At 52.1% G+C, this 16,348-nt stretch overlaps 1 protein-coding gene across 1 annotated transcript; it reads left to right on the top strand.

The window, feature by feature from the left end:
* Nucleotides 1-603: 603 nt before the first annotated feature.
* PCSK4 (proprotein convertase subtilisin/kexin type 4) lies at nucleotides 604-15,806 on the top strand. Its single transcript, XM_073323728.1, has 15 exons — nucleotides 604-774; nucleotides 3,636-3,740; nucleotides 4,639-4,734; nucleotides 5,179-5,307; nucleotides 6,881-6,957; nucleotides 7,718-7,806; nucleotides 9,101-9,273; nucleotides 9,907-10,119; nucleotides 10,390-10,490; nucleotides 11,076-11,179; nucleotides 11,510-11,627; nucleotides 12,198-12,377; nucleotides 13,103-13,227; nucleotides 14,027-14,146; nucleotides 15,194-15,806. Exons 1-15 carry the CDS (start codon nucleotides 604-606, stop codon nucleotides 15,775-15,777), a joined length of 2,385 nt encoding a protein of 794 aa, XP_073179829.1. The 3' UTR covers nucleotides 15,778-15,806.
* Nucleotides 15,807-16,348: the final 542 nt, after the last annotated feature.

Genomic DNA, 16,348 nt, shown 5'->3' on the forward strand with positions numbered 1-16,348 from the left:
TCTGAAACCTGTCGTTTAGTTCTGTATTTGTACAGCGCCTAGCGCAGGGCGGTCCTGGATCATGACCCCAGCTCCCTAGGCGCTATCTTGAGGCAAATAAATGATACTAATAAAGTATATTTATAACAATATTTATGACAAAAAGAAAGCCCCCCCCCCGCCACAACTCTTTGTCATCTTTCAATCAAAGACGAGGCTCCAGCCCGGCAAACATCATCACGGGAAGGAAAAAACACACCCTCGCCCAATGCTTTAAGAAAACTACAACCCCCATAAGGCTTCGCAGCCAATGAACCACCGCCTCTCCTCGCAAAGCCCACTGGGAGTTGTAGTTTGTTGGGAGGCGAGGTTGTCGAGCCCTGCTGCCTTGGCTTGCGGTTGCTATGGCGACCCCGGCCGGGCCGGGGTGTGAACACGTGGGGTGGGGAAGCCCGAGCAACCCTTCCCCGGCCCGGGAGAGAGGCAAAATCGAGGCCCCGGCTCCAGGCGTAGCGCTAGGCCGCAGATCCCGGGCAGGGCGGGTATTTAAGGGCCCCTTGGCGGGGGTGGCCCCGCGTTCCCCCCCCGGGCAGGGGAGACCCGGTCCGCGCTCTGGGCGGAGCCATGTCGGCGGCGGCTGCCTGGCTCCGGCTCTTGTTGCTGCTGCTGGCCGGCGCCTCCTGCTGCTTGGGCGGGCTCCGCATCTACCTGAGCAGCTGGGCCGTGAGGGTGCCCGCGGGGGCCCGGGAGGCCGAGCGCCTGGCCCGCAAGCACGGGCTGCTCTGCCTGGGGCAGGTGAGGGGCAGGCCGCGGGGGGAGGGGTAAATAGGGGAGTGGGGCAGGGAGGCGGAAGAGGGGCAGTCTGCGAATGCTGCCCCAGCAACCTGGTCCTGGAGCGGCTGGTGGAACTTTCTCCCTGCTGCCCCACACCCTGATCCTTCCCCCCAGACCACCCGCTCCCCAAGAGGGGCTGCTCCCAAGCTCTTCCAGTCCTTCCCCAGGAATTCAGTCCATTTCCTGTTCCAAACCCCCTTTCCAAGAAATGGGGGGGTGGGAAGAGATGTGTTTATGAGAGGGGGGCTGGGGGCAGCAAAGCATACCCTCCTCCCTCTAACAACACCCCAACATTTGTTCCCCAGATGGAAAAGCTCCTGTTGAGAGCCAGGGGGCCAGGTCACTCCTCCACCTGACTGTCTGCAGGGGGAGCTGATGAAAGGCTGACCTGCTGCAGAAGTTCACACTTCTGCCCTCACATGGCCTGCCATTACAGATGACTCTTCAGAAGTTACACTGCACCTAGGACTAAGTAGGCGGCTTCCAGCCAGCCCTGCATAGGTGCCATTTGATGTTGCAATCTTTTTCTCCTGCAAACATTGCCTCTTGTTTATCTATTTTCCTCCCCTCACTCTCCCTCTTCTCTGTCATATCTGTATCTGAGATGCTTTTATCAGGCTCTATTTCTATTTTTAGATGATGACACTCTAGCATCATTACCAAGTCCTCCTCATGCGGCAGCTTAAGCTAAAAGCATACACGATGCATATGGCATTGACAACAGATGCAAATGAATCTTTAAAGAGAGGACCTATTATACAGCAAGGTTGTATAGAATACCACTGGTGTTCAGCCTGTTATCTGGCAATTTAAGGGGAAAAAAGTTTAGTGCAGAGCAGGGTCTCTTTCATTCTAGTTGGCCCATAATTAAGTTTTGGTAAAAAAAGACGCTTTTACCAAAAAATCCCAGATTAATTAAAACATTTCTATGAAATTTTTAATAATGTAATGGTAATACTAGAAGGGAATGCTTGCTTTTCCAAACGCTGCAGCCCATAACTCTGTTCAGCATTCCCTAGTCTCTCTGGATGCATTCTCTGCACCTTTTTATTTATATTTATTTAGAGTGTTTTAGAACCTAGAGGCCCCAGTTGAGATTTGGGGCCCTGTTTCTGCTAGGTTCTGTACAAACGTTTTGTAAAAGACAGCTACTGTCCTGAAAAGCTTACAGTCTAAATAGACCAGACTGATAAAGGGTGAGAGGGAGGCAGAGGAAGTGACTTGCCCAAAGTTATGCACCAGGTTAATGGCCGAGCTGGGAATAGAACCCAGGTGTCCGGAGTCCCAGGCTGGTGCTCTATTCACTAGATCATGCTGCCTCGCTAGCTTACAGTACCTTACCTAACACACAGCCAGCCCGCCAGTTGACACTCTTATCTGAAAGAGAGCTTTATCTCCTTTTAGTTCTAAAAGGCTGGCAGCCATCATCCTGCCATGTATCCCCGTAAATCAATAAGAGATCAAATTCACCTTCTCTGCCTATACAACCAGTTTTAGGCCTCAAGAACTCCGCTGGAGCAGCTGTTTGGTTACAAATGACGTCTTCTCCCCAGCTTTTAATCTGATCTTCTGTTATACCAAAAACAAGCCCCCAACTGACTTTCCACCTTGATTTTTCAGATATTGACCTACCCATCTTCCGTGGTGCTTTCTTTGATCATACAATGGCTTGCCCTCTTCATAAAATCCTGGCAGGAGGAATGCTGGTGCTTCATGCAGCCAGGTGTCCCACTAATTCAATGTCCCCTCATTCAGACCTCGTTCCAAAATCCATTATCTTCTTAGTCCTTTTTCTTTGATTCCTCTCCCAGTCACTCTCTGAATTTACTCTAGGATTCCTACTTGTCCTTTATTCTGGGTGCTCAACATTGCACTATTTCAGAAGTCTCAGCAACCACTCCCCACCTTCCATTCAGCATGAGTCTGGGTGTTTTGAACATCTGTTTGCTCCTTTTCCACCCTCCGTTGTTTCCTTGGCAGTATGTTTCCTACAAGGTAACATTTCAATTGCCGAACCAACCTTTATCCGAGTGGTGCTTTGCTAAGTAACAACTACTTGTCTTTACCATTGTATAGGCCTGTTTTCAGGGTAACTCGGCCACATGAATAACCTGAGCCGAAACTTGCCACAGAATGTTTTTATCTCTTAAGCAGAGGATCTGTGTTTGCAATTGGATATTACAAGGATTTCCTCTTTATCAGCTCCACCTCTGTGTCCTTCCCTAGCTTTCTGCTGTAGCATCCAAATGGCCTCATAGAATATTTAAAAGGCTGTGCAGATCTTTGTCATGTTTTTCCCCTGTCTTTTGCTTTAAAAGACGTCTTTTGCTAACTGATTGTGGAACTAGCTCTCTACGCTTGGTGTGTTCAGGGCTGGGGATCTTCAGTGGATGCCTGTCCTTTGGGGAAAACAAAATTCCATTCAAACTGCCACGTACTGTGGTTTTATCTAGTACCCCATGACTGAGTAAAATGGAAACATGGAGAGACCCACCCCAGTTAGCCAGCAGTTGGCAGGCTGATCAGAAACGTTAACTCTCCATTACTCTGAAGGGAATTCTAAAATGACAAAGGCAAACGCAGAAGGGAAATTCCTAATGCAACGGGCCAGTTAAAAAAAATAAATCCACCCCACACAACTCTCTCCTGTTTTTAATATATTAGAATATGGCCAGGGAAAGTGCTTATAAGGGGGCAGAGATCTAGCTTGTATACTCAGAATGCCAGATGCTGCATTTTATTAGACATACATGGTTAATATTTCTGGTGGCTTCTGGTTGTCACCTGTGTCCTAGCCTTATACATAACTCTTCTTTCTGCAGATAATTGAAGGGGAACACTATTACCATTTCAAACACCGAGGCATGGTGCAGGAATCCCTGAACAGACACTGGGGCTGGCATGTGCATCTGAAAAGAGAGCCCAAGGTGAATAGAGTGTAATTTCTGGTAGAAGCTCAAAAGAACTTCAGCTTGCTAGAAAATGCGTTTGTGAATTTTAAGGCTAGACAGGACCATTGTGAGCATCTAGTTTGGCCTCCTGCATAGCACAGGGCAGAGAATATCACCGAGTTACTCCTGCATGGAGCACCTAACTTCTGGTTGAAACATAGCATGGCCTCTTTCCTCCTGTCAGAGCTAAGGTGGAAAGGGATCGGCCAAGGCATCAGCTTCCATGGTTATGTCTATAAATACTGCAGATCAGGCACCGATTGAATGGAGTTGCTGTGCTATCAAACCAGCATGTGTAGCCTTGAATGCAGGGTCCCGCCTACTTTGATAGCCCGTCCCTGACAGTGACCAGTTCTTCAGAGGATGGCAGAAGAACTAATAGTATGTTACTATCCACGGTTTGTTTGTTTGGAGGGGCTGTCTTCTTGAGTCCCAGCTTGTGATCAGATCCAAAGCATAAGGACCTTTTATCTTATCATGAGTGACTGCCAATGTTGTTTTTCCTAGACATAGTCTGCTAGAGGCAAACCTTGAATGCATATGCCAAAGATCTCCTCGTTCATTTGATGCCCTGTCAGTTAAAATGTCTAACAGACTTTGGAACTGATTTGGTTAGGAATTGATAAAGGGTCTTTTCTGTTAGTGCTTTACAACCACAGACGAAAGCTTCAGGGAATGAGATCTACTTCGGTGGCTATGGCAAATCTCCAGGTGTCTGGTTAAAATGGCCACTCCACCAAGCCAGTAGAGCACAGAGGTGTAAATGGTATGGAAAATGTACAATGGGAGGTGACATCTGTCACTGGGAGTAGACTGGCAAAGAGGAACTTGCCGCTTTCCCTGGCATTAAGAAGGGTGACTCCTCTCCATCTAGGTCCACTGGTTCGAGCAGCAAACGCTGAAGAGGCGTACGAAAAGAACCATTGCTGTCGTGCCAACAGATCCTTGGTTCCATAAACAGTGGTACATGGTAAGAGTTTATATTCTGTTACCTCCTCCTGTCTGATCCTCCTCTAACTCTGCTACTGTATCCTCGTGGTTTAGTGGTCCATGCGTTCTAGCATTTAGAGCAGCCAACTGGGCGCCAGGACTCCTGGCTTTTATTCTTCAGTTCTGACTTGCTTGAGGAAGTCACCATTGCATGCCTCATTTTCCTTAGCTGTAAAGTAGGAATAATACTGGTAATAAATCAGAACAATCTCTGTCATTGGAGGTTTTCAAGAGCAGGTTAGACCAGTTACCTGTCAGGGATAGTCTAGATAATACTTAGTCCTGCCTTGAGTGCAGGAGACTGGACTAGAAGACCTCTCAAGGTCCCTTCCAGTCCTACGATTCTATGGTTCGTAAAGGAGATTCATAGATCACAGGCCAGAATGGATCTTTGTGCTCAAACCTGGTCTGGCTTTCGTTTCAGAACAACGACGTCCACCCAGACCTGAATATCCTCACGGCTTGGAGCAAGGGGTACTCCGGCTTGGGCGTGGTGCTCTCCATCCTGGATGACGGACTGGAGAGAGACCACCCCGATCTGTCTGCTAACTACGTAAGATCAATCTGAAACTATCCAGGTGTCCCAAGGTTGTGACCTCCACAGCTGAGTCGTTTGGGATCGATCAGCTACAACCAGTTGCTTCTTTGCAGCATATTCCCTGCAAGGAAGAGGAGAAGCTGTGAAAGAACCTTTGTCCTGGTGTGGTGGGGCTCAGCCCTGGGGAGCCCAGCCTCTGGACGGCTGGATCAAGAGGCTTAGGGAAACTTCAGACGTTTGAAATGGCTTCTATAAAAGAAATATCAAAGACCAAAGAAACATGACAAGATGTAATTAGAGGAAGCTGCATCCGAGCACGTTTAGAAAACAAATGGAGAAATCTCCTTAAGTGATCACTTATAGTGCATCTCATAAGTCCTCTAAATAGCGCAGAAGTTGGGTTGACTCCTCCCTCCCAGCCATATCCTCCCAGAGTGACAGCATGCAACGGCTCTCAACCTTTCCAGATGACTGTCCCCCTTTCAGGAGTCTGATTTGTCTTGCGTACCCCCAAGTTTCACTTCAGCGTATAGTACATAGAGCAGCATAACCAAGTCATTGTCTGTATGAAATTTTAGTTTGTACTGACTTTGCTAGTGCTTTTTCTGTAGCCTATTGTAAAACTAGGCAAATATCTAGATGAGTTGATGTACCCCTCTGGAAGACCTCTGTGTACCCCCAGGGTACATGTACCCCTTGAGAAGCACTTGGCTAATGGACAAAGCACTGGGATGGGATTCAGGAGACTTGGCTTCTATTCCTGGCTTTGCCACAGACCTGCTGGGTTATTTTAGCAAGTGACTTTTTAGCTCCTTGTGCCTCCATTTCCCCATTTAAAATGGGGATAAATGCTTTGTAAAGCGTTAGGTTTCCTAATGCTCTGGTCAAAATGCAGAGTAGCACCAGTTTAACCAAAGGTGTGATAAGTAGACCTTGTCAAACCAGTGAAAGTTGTGTGTAGGACCCTATATTGATTTAAACCTATTTTCTATTAGTTTAATTTGCATCTAAGTTAAACTGATGTAACTGGGTTTAAACCAGAAGAGTGGTCTACAAAGTTGCGCTGGTATAATTAAATCCTGTTTATTAAATAACTTTAAAATTAATCCCAGTGCTCTTTGTGTGTGTAGATAAACTCTTCTTTCTTGATGGCTGGACTGTAAGAGACAAGTGGTTGCTGTGTTTGAATATAATTGAGACAGTAACCCAGTGGACTGAGCATAGGGCTAGGAGCCAGGAAGTCCTGTTCTAATTCTGGCTCTGCTACTGAATTGCTTTAGGTAATCTCTGTTTTCCTATTGTTAAATTATTAGGCCAGAAGCAACCACTCTGATCATCTAGTTTGCCCTCCTGTGTAACACAGGCCATAGGATTTCCCTGGATTAACCCCTGGGATATTATCAATACCCCATAGGAGCACATGGTAACACTTGTGAAGAACACTCACAATGTGGAGTGCTACATAGATGCTGATTTACCTGGTTGTTGGCTTTGTTTCAGGGGTTAAAGAGAAAGTATAATGTCATTGTAACAAAGATATGCTTTCTAAAGCAGGGTCTTCTCACCTTCGTGTTTCCTCTTGCTTTAGGATCCCCTTGCGAGTTATGACTTCAACAGTAATGATCCCGACCCACAGCCTCGTTACAATGTCTGGGATGAGAATCGGTGAGTTTCTGCAGCAAACGGGGGTGCTGCTGCTTGGGGTGTCCAGATCTAAATCCCCTGCCTTGGGGATTTTGTCTCTCTGGTAGTAGAGCTAATCTCCTGGGTCGTCCTCCTGGTGCATCATGAGATTCACTATTACAATGCATTGAGGTGAAGGTGGAAGCTAATTCTGTCCCTGTACAATGAAGGACTGGGGTTACAAAGCATGCATGTTCCTGTGGGGGGACATTCGGGCACTTGGATTGGAGTCAGAGGGATTTGCCTCAGGATTTCCCCTACCTAAGCAATGACACTAAGCTGCGTCTCAGCTGTAGTGAATGTTACCAAGCGCTCTTGATCTGGCAGGCTCACCAGTGCATGTGTGCAGGGTGCAATGTACCCCAGAGTGTCCAGTACCTTGAATTCCCAGCTGACTCAAACAGGAGGATCCTAACCTTGCATCTGGCCCCTCCTTCTCTTACGGTGACCAAATGTAATGCTATCTGGGCCATCAGGCAGGCTGGGTATTTTCAGTTGTTCTCTCTCTCATCCCACCTGCCAGCACTTATTGCACCACTTACCACAACTTGCACTGACTGAGTTGTGCCCAAATGGAAAGCGACCCCCAAGGTGATTTAAGGAGGGACCATCCTAATGGAATATTCCAGGGAGAGGAACAGCATGCGCTGTCCATCGTGGCAAGGCAGAGTATATGGGGGAATCTGGCTGTTTGGCTGGCAGATATGGCTGTGGTGACTTGCTTCCTGCCTCTGTCCCTCAGGCACGGGACACGCTGTGCAGGAGAGGTGGCAGCTACAGCCAACAACAGACTCTGTGGAGTCGGCGTCGCCTACAATGCAAAAATTGGAGGTAAGCGACCTGCTTTCCTGGAGTGATACCTCCCAGATCTCATGGGAAGGGAAGGCCCGAGCTTGCCCACACCTCTGAGGGAGTGCTTGGCCCCAGAACAGGGACTAGGCTGTACAGCATAAGGGCAGTTCTGCAGGCATCTCAAACCAAACTCTTGGTTAAAACTGGCTGCGACTATCCAAAGAGGCAGCACGGTCTAGTGGATTCAGCACAGGGCATGAGGGCAGGAGCTCCCGAGCTCTAACCCAGCTCTGCCGATTACGTACTGCATGGTTTTGGACAGTCCGTGAGGACCCGACGGATTGGGTTTTTATTTTGCAGCAGGAGCAAGTAACTACAAATCCATTTGAAGCCAATGGGAATTGCAGATGCTCAGCACCTCTGTACATCTGGTCCCTTAACCTCTGTGTGTCCATCTGTAGAACAGCAAAAACCTCATCCCTGCCTCACCACGCTCTGTGGCTACGGAGATTGACTGGTGAATGCCTGGGCGTTGTGCTGAACATATACAAAGTGCTCAAGGTTAGGCTGACCTGGCTGAAGCTGGAGCCTTGCGTGATACTAGAGGGAGCTCTTGCCTAGCTGCTGCAAATGGATTAGAAGAGCTGTTGGCTAATTTATGATTCGGGCCCTACCAAATTCACAGGCCATTTTGGTCAATATCAGTCATAGGATTTTAAAAATTGTACATTTCATGATTTCGGCTAATTAAATCTGAAATTTCACAGTGTTGTGATTGTAGGGGTCCTGACCCAAAAAGGAGTTGGGGGGGGGGGGGGTCGACAAGGTTATTGTGGGGGGGGTTGCGGTTCTGCTACCCTTCCTTCTGCGCTGCTGCTGGTGGCGGTGCTGCCTTCGGAGCTGGGCAGCTGGAGAGCGGCGGCTGCTGGCCAGGAGCCCAGCTTTGAAGGCAGCAGCACAGAAGCAAGGGTGGCAACACAGCAACCCCCCCTAAAATAACCTTGTGAACCCCCTGCAACTCTTTTGTGTCAGGCCCCCTAATTTGAGAAATGCTGGTCTCCCCTGTGAAATCTGTATAGTATGGGGTAAAAGCACCCAAAAGACCAGATTTCACGGGGTGGGGACCAGATTTCATAGTCCGTGATGCGTTTTTCGTGGCTGTGAATATAGTAGGGCCCTAGGTATGAGGCTACCGTGGAGGCTTGCATGCTCATGTCAGCAACTGGAGACGCCTGCTTGACCTGGAGTGGGAGAGGGCTCACTGGCCCATCGAGGGCAGTGCTGGCTCACAGAGACCTCTGACCTAGCTGCCCTCTCTTCCCTGGCCCCACAGGTGTGAGGATGCTCGACGGTCCCATCACGGACCTCGTGGAGGCTCAATCCTTGAGTTTCCGCCCCCAGCACATCCACGTCTACAGCGCTAGCTGGGGCCCGGAGGATGATGGTAAAACTGTGGAGGGGCCTGGAATGCTGGCCCTGGAAGCTTTCTACAAGGGGACAGCAAGTGTAAGCACCGGCTCTGGGCATGGCTCCTCTGCCAGCTTGTTACCTCTGAAAAGAGCCTTGGCCTCTGGTCGTCAAGGGGGTTTGTGGCTTCTGAAGGGGAGGGATAACATAGGCTAGCCCCCCAGCAGGCCAGCTCTGGGCCAGGCACCTGGGGCCAGTTCAGGGAGGAATTCTGCTCCCCCCTGCACGACACAGCCCTGGGTGCTGGGTGTTTTTTTGCCCTCCACTGAACTGTCCGAGCCAGCCTGCTGCGAAAGGCTTGGCTAGCTAGAGCCTTGGTTTGATCCACTACGAACAATTGTTGGGTATAATTTTACATGGAACTAGCCCCACCCTTCCTGTTTATTCCCATCTCCCTCTGAAATAGCACCCTGTACGCATGCTGCGGCAGGTGGGGATTGGTCAGCTTAACTACAGCGTATTGTTTCCATGGAAACTAGGTCAGCTGTACCCAGGACCCTGGAATATCAGTGTCTGAGGGTCCGCACTGCGAACCGACCAGAGAGCCGGGAGGAGCCCTGTGTCACATTAGCAGCATATTAACGCCACTGCAACAGCACGGGACTCTGTCCCGACACCTCCCCCTGCCCCACGCAGTGTAACACTAGTCCCAGCTTGCTCCCCTCCCCACAGGGGCGCGGCGGCCTGGGTTCTCTCTTCGTCTGGGCCTCTGGCAACGGCGGCATCCACTCCGACAACTGTAACTGCGACGGGTACACCAACAGCATCTACACCCTGTCGGTGGGCAGCGCGACGGAGAGCGGCCGGGTGCCCTGGTACAGCGAGGCCTGCGCCTCCACCCTCACCACCACCTACAGCAGCGGCACCAAGAGCGAGAAGCAGATCGTGAGTCCCCCCCGCCCATTCCTCTCTCCCCTAGGTTAAGGCTGCACTCGAGGGCCCACCGCAGCAGGGCCCCAGCCAAGAGGCGGCTCAGTGGTGACCCCTTCTGGCCGACTGGGGAGCCAACTGATGGCTCGAGAGTTCTGCCCTTCATTTCACTCCTTTACCCGCACAGGCCAGCTCAAACCCAGCAGAGGATTCAGTCCAGAACGTATCTTGGCATCTCTCTGAGAAGCCAATCCCACGGCTTCCTTACCTACCCTCTCTCCCCAGGTGACTACTGATCTGCGGCATCGCTGCACCGACAAGCACACGGGCACCTCCGCCTCTGCCCCCCTGGCTGCAGGGATGATCGCGCTCGCTCTGGAGGCCAAGTAGGTAGAACGTGCGTTCACGCTGCACTCCTACCCGCTAAGGCTGTTCCTGCCTTGGCAACGCAGCCACTACCCCCAGGGAATCTGCTAGGGCCTCTTTCCAGAGTCACTTAGAATGTCTGTAGGGATTATGGTCAAAATATCTCCCCATCGCTCCGACAAAAGCAAACACGGTATCTAGTCATGTGGAGTCAAAATCGCTCATGACCTGGGTCGCGCAGTCTCCTCTCCAGGGATACAGTTCGGGAAACCAAAGCTAGCGCCCCCTCCCAGCTGTTCAGCTTCCTGCAGGAAACCCAATTGGTGGGTCTCCATCCAGTCCAAGTGGCTGGGTGTCCACCCCACTGTCTGCCCTAATTGGCAGAGAAGCCAAGGATGGAATGAGCCAAAGATGCTCATCTATTAACCCTGTAACACAGCCTCTCCAAAGCACTGGAGACCAAGCTGGGACTGCCTGGAGAAAGCTTGCCCATGCTCTATCTGCTGTGTGGATGAGCAGAAGCCACCTGCCCTCTCACCAACCCCAGAGTCACCTGAACCTTTTGATACAGGAGACCTCTTTCCCAAAGTCCTCCTTGTCTCTAGCCCAGCACTGACCTGGCGCGACATGCAGCATCTCGTGGTGAGAGCCTCCAAACCAGCCCATCTGCAGGCAGAAGACTGGGCCCTGAACGGAGTTGGACGCAAAGGTGAGGCTGCTCGTTAAATCTTTACTCAGTGCAGATTGCTACCTGGACCCAGGGATCCTAGTTACATCCGCCATGGTATTTAAAAGAACAAGAGGCTTGCAGCCCTTAACAGTCTTTGTTGGCTGTTGATGGTCTCTACTAATGCTGCAGCATCTAGACCAAGTGCACCTTCCATGCTTGCTGTGAAAGAAAATGCTGGTTCTTTGGGTATATAAGAGCTGATTTTTCTACAGCAAATCTGGAAGCAATAAGCTACCATGAGTCACGTTTTAGCAGTCCGTTGTTGAGGCTCACTGATACTTCCCTGGGCTGGGTGTCTCTGTTTTTCAGTGAGCCACCATTACGGCTATGGACTCCTGGATGCTGGTGACCTGGTGGACCTGGCCAAGAAGTGGACTACAACCAGGCCCCAGAGGAAGTGTTCAGTCAAGGTTGTCTATGCACCCCTGTAAGAGAAGAAATCCTGTTGGAATCTGACCCCTTGTGTTGCGTGGGGAATCCTGGCAGAAAAGCCTTTCTGTGCACAAAGCAGGAGCTTCCCGTAGACACTTTCTCAGGGAAATGAGACCTTGGGATGGGGATCAGATTTTCAAGTATGGGTTGGATACATACAAACACCACAGCACTTCAGGAGGTCCTGCTGTTGCAGTTCTTTGTGGATGTTAAAGGGGGTGGCAGCAAAGATTAGTGACTGCCTGTCCCTCATATTCATGGAGGCAAGATCTGGGTCACTGGGGGCCCTCCCCCCAGAAAAAGAATAACCCTGCCTGCAAAGCATGATCCCCATCCTCTGCTTGGACCCTATGAACTTACACCCCAAAGCTCTGCTCTGCTTTAGCTCTGGTTTGCTGGATGCACCAGACCTGATGCTGTTCCTTTGTGGTTTCATTAAAAAATGTGTGCTGAAGCAAGAGGCTTTAGTAGCAGGCTCTCCTGTACCTGATCTCATTGGGTTTCTGGGCCCCAAGCTGAGGGAGAGGGGCAGACGCCTTCACCTCCTCTTCTTGTCTCCTGGCAGGGAGATAGGCTCAAAACTCACAGTCAGCAAAAAAGTCTCCACCTGCATCGGGAGGACCAGGTATATCCGCTCCCTGGAGCATGTCCAGGTCCGCATCTCTCTAAGCTACAGCAGGAGAGGGGATCTGGCCATCTCTCTGACCAGCCCAATGGGAACCAAGTCCACCCTGGTGGCCATCAGGTAAGGTACCAGTAGGAAGTGTTTAGCTCACACTTCCATGGGAGAAGGTACAGCCTGCAATGATCAAATGGGAATTTCATGGATAATAGAGATTTAAAACTCAAGTCTTAGGGAATATGATTGCTCTAAAACGAGTTGTGGCACTAGGATAGGAGTTCTCAACTTGCGGGTCACGACCCTCCAGAGAGTCACAAACAGGTGTCAGGCTTACAGCCTCCCTGCCCTTCCCATATTGCTAAAGGTAAGTGTGCAGGGGGCAGGGGGGTCCTAGCTAGATGAGAGGTAGGTCATTTCTCTATATGGATCCATTGCACTGGGGACATCAGAACTGCTGCACTGGAATGGATCCATGGATTGTCTGGTGTGGTATCCGGTCTCCAACAGTGGCCAGTGCTGACTTCTTGAGGGGAAGCCACCAGCCTCCACAATGCACTAGATTACAGGGGCACAGGTTCCTTCCTGACCCAAGCTGGGGAGCAGTGTATGCCCAGAAGAGTTACCCCAGCAGGGCTGTGAGGTGAAGGCTGCTTCGAGAAGTCTTCCTGCTAGAAAGGCAAATGGTTGAGGCAGCCAGTTCTCCTGGCTCTGGTACATTTGAAGCTGCCGTTGTAAGAACCTGGACACTTGTCTGAAGCTCACCTCTGGGTTTCTGAAGTGCATCCTCTGATCTTCTAGTGTCCAAATTCTGAAGGGTTTGAGCATTTCCCTTCCCTCGCCCCCGCTAGGCCATACGACACCAGCAACCAGGGCTACAGGGATTGGTCCTTCATGTCCACGCACTTCTGGGACGAGGACCCACAAGGCACCTGGACGCTCTTCCTAGAGAACAAGGGAGATGCCTACAACACAGGTGAGCATCCCCGCCATGCACGAGACATATGCAAGAGCCCATTTGCTATCGCTACAGCTGCTTTTCCTCTGGTTAGCTGAGGCTGAGCAGAGTTCAGGACAGGCTGCTGAACGGCTCAGCAAGTGGGGATGTGCCTAAAGAACTGGAGCGATGATCCCCTGTAGGCCAGCAAGGAGTTCTAGGCAGCAAGGTCTCTTCCTGGGTTAGTTGTTACTTACGTTGCCATCTCCCAGTGGGAGTGAACTGTTCCCAAAGACACTGGTGTCTCCCAGATGGCTGTTCACAACTCTTCCCCTGAATGCTTGTGCAAGGGGAAGCTGAGCCAGAGTTAATCCCTATGCACCAGGACCCAGGTGGTGCCCCTGAGCCCTGTTACATTTCCTCCCCTGTGCACCCCTCCTTTGCTGTTCTCTTTATCCCATCCTCCTGCACCCCTCATTGTACACAGGGCCTGGACTAAATTCCCTCTTCTGATAGGGATTTTGGAGCTAGTGAGGTTGCACCTCTTGGGATCCTTTAAAGCTCCCTTGCTAGGGGCCCCTCTCATGTATCACGGCCTTTAGCACTGGGATGGGGTGGAGTGGGCTCCGGCTGTGAATGGCCATGGCGTTCATTCACTAACCTGTCCAACACCCGGTGTCCCAGTGCTCATCCATAGCACCTGGGGTTAACCCTTTGGGCCCAGAGCTCCATGAAGCACCTGTGCAGGTGTCTTGTAGGGAACTCGTGGCATTTGGGATCATGGGCTCCCCAGCATCGAGTCTGAAGCCCCTCCTCTCTTGAACTCCCTGCCCCCCAGGGTTCCTCACCAGCTTCGTCCTGCAGCTCTACGGAACGGACGAGGACATGATGGCCAGGCAGGTAGCAGCCTCCGTTGTGAGCGAGTGCGTTAGGCGGGACTCCAAGGGAACATGCGAGGGTGAGTCGTCCTTGTTCTTCGTTACCCCCCTGGCACCAATAGACTCACTAGCACAGGGCCCCAATGGGGCTCTGTTGTAATCCTCAGGCAAAGTCAAGAGTTATCCACAGCCACGTGGCCTGACCCCCACCCACCCCCAGAGCAGGCAGGGCTCTGCCAGCACAGCCGGCCACCTCGGCTCACCTCAGAGGAGACCGTTTGCCTGGTGAGCTGCGGGGGAGGTACGTCTGTGCAGCAGCCTGAGGATGCTTCCATGTTCCCTTTAGACTCTTCTGGCTGGGTCTCCTGAGTAGCCAGTCAGTGGCCCTCCTCAGCAGGATAGGGGGTCACTGAGTGACAGACCCCCCCCCTCCTTGCAGCGGTGCTGTGCGCCAGGCCCTGGCCATACTGGCATCTCCTGCTGGCCCCAGGAATGAGTTGGGGAAGCCTGCTGGTGTCCTTCCCCGTCCTTCAATCAGGCATTACAGTGGGGCGTGGTTGGCTTGGCCAGAGGGGCTGCTAAGCCATTCAGCCTGAGCTCAGCAAACCGGGCGGGCCTGGGGCTGAACCAGTCTCAGCCTTTCAGTCCCGCAGGCAGAAACGCTCTGCTTCTTATCAGCATGCCTGTCCCTCCTTAAGCCTGAGGGGATACCAGTGCTCTGTGCAGCAGGTTGGAACTAGAAACCACCTAGATTCCTGGGAGTCACAGGTTTGAATCCAGGCAGGGTCAACTTAACCCTTTGTCCTGCAGAGAGCAGTAAGTGGCATTCCACACCTGCAGGGCTTCCTTGGAGGAGACCTTAAACACCAAGGCCCAGATCCTCCAAGGTATCTAGGCTCCTAACAGCCACTGAAATAGCTTTGTGGATCTGGGCCTAGGCTCCCCTCTGCTGCGTGTGGGCACTGGCCATGCCTGGGCACCTCAGTAAGATGGGCTGTAAGCCCCTTCGTGCCCCACAGCTGTGCAGCTGGCTCTGCTGGCTGTTGCCCATCCACCCTGCAGAATGCAGCAGAGGTGGCTGCATTTCAGCCTGGGGCTCATGCTAACTCTTGCCCCTCTCCCTGCAGAATGCAGCAGCCCCTTCTATGCGTTCCAGCACCTCTGCCTGTCCTACTGCCCTCCCCACTCTTACAACCGATCCAGGAGGTCTTCCCGCCTGAATGGGAGCCCACACCCTGTCCAGGTCTGTGCCACCTGCCACCCGTCCTGCTACACGTGCCAGGGGGACACCGCCAACAACTGCACCGCCTGCCCCCCCTTCTGCACCTTCCATGAGTTCTCACACTCCTGCTCCCCGCCAGCGTACCCCTTCCTCTTTCCCAGCAAGCCTGCAGAGGGGCAGCACGTCGTCCTCCTCATCCTGGTGATCCTGCTGGGCGGGGGCCCTCTCCTCGTGGGCATCCTCTGCATCACCTGCCATGGGATGTCCCTCGCCGCCTCCTGGAGGCAGCGGAAGGGGCTCTGCGCTCTGCCCACAGCCACTGGCTTGGCAGGGGGAAGTGAGACTGGGACCAGTGCTAACACGAGAGGGGCTGGGTGCTTAAATGAGCCAGGGCAGCTGCAGGCTCCTGGGCCACCAGTGGAGGGCAGTGCTGGCCACGTAGCCCAGACACTGCCTGCAGGCCATGCTGCTTCCAGACTTAGAACCTGAGACCACCCCCCTCCCTGTGAAATAAATCTCCTATTGTCAGTCAGAGCTGGCGCCTCCTCTCTTGGTGCATGCAGGTTGGACTGGAGTAGCAGAACCAACCCTAGGGGCTGCCATGACCCCTGCATTGGCTACCACTACCCTGCCCCCGCATCCCTGAGCCTCAGGGGCTGGAGAGTCAGGTGGGGGGGCTCTGTGCTCCTCTGCGCCTGTCCCTGGCTGGAGCTCAGCCAGCGTGGCTCCTGGGGCCTACTGCACTGGCCAAAGGGTTGGCCCAGGGCTGCAGCATTGCGACAGCAGCCCAGCAGGTGTTCAGGGTATCGCCTTCCCCGCCCCGAAAGGAGGGAGGGAGAGTGAAAACTGATGAGTCGAGAGAGGATTTTCCTGTCCCTCTTCTTGCTGGAGGAGGGCGTTTGACACCTCAAATGCCTGTTTAGCTGTGAGCAGATGCAGCTTTGCAGGTGGGAGGGGGGGGAAATGTTAAGCTGCTAGCTGTACGGCTTGGCCCACAGAGCCCCGGGGGTCTTGCTAGGTAACAAAGGACCAAGCCTTGATCTCTTCAGCCCAGAGCATC

This window comes from Lepidochelys kempii, chromosome 25, assembly GCF_965140285.1.
Source record: "Lepidochelys kempii isolate rLepKem1 chromosome 25, rLepKem1.hap1, whole genome shotgun sequence".
NCBI lineage: Eukaryota > Metazoa > Chordata > Testudines > Cheloniidae > Lepidochelys > Lepidochelys kempii.

Excerpts from the sequence above, each read along its gene's own strand:
- PCSK4 (XM_073323728.1), top strand. The coding sequence starts at position 604 with ATGTCGGCGGCGGCTGCCTGGCTCCGGCTCTTGTTGCTGCTGCTGGCC. Across the intron at positions 6,958-7,717 it reads AATGTCTGGGATGAGAATCG|GCACGGGACACGCTGTGCAG; the intron begins GTGAGTTTCTGC and ends TCTGTCCCTCAG. Across the intron at positions 12,378-13,102 it reads TCCACCCTGGTGGCCATCAG|GCCATACGACACCAGCAACC; the intron begins GTAAGGTACCAG and ends CGCCCCCGCTAG.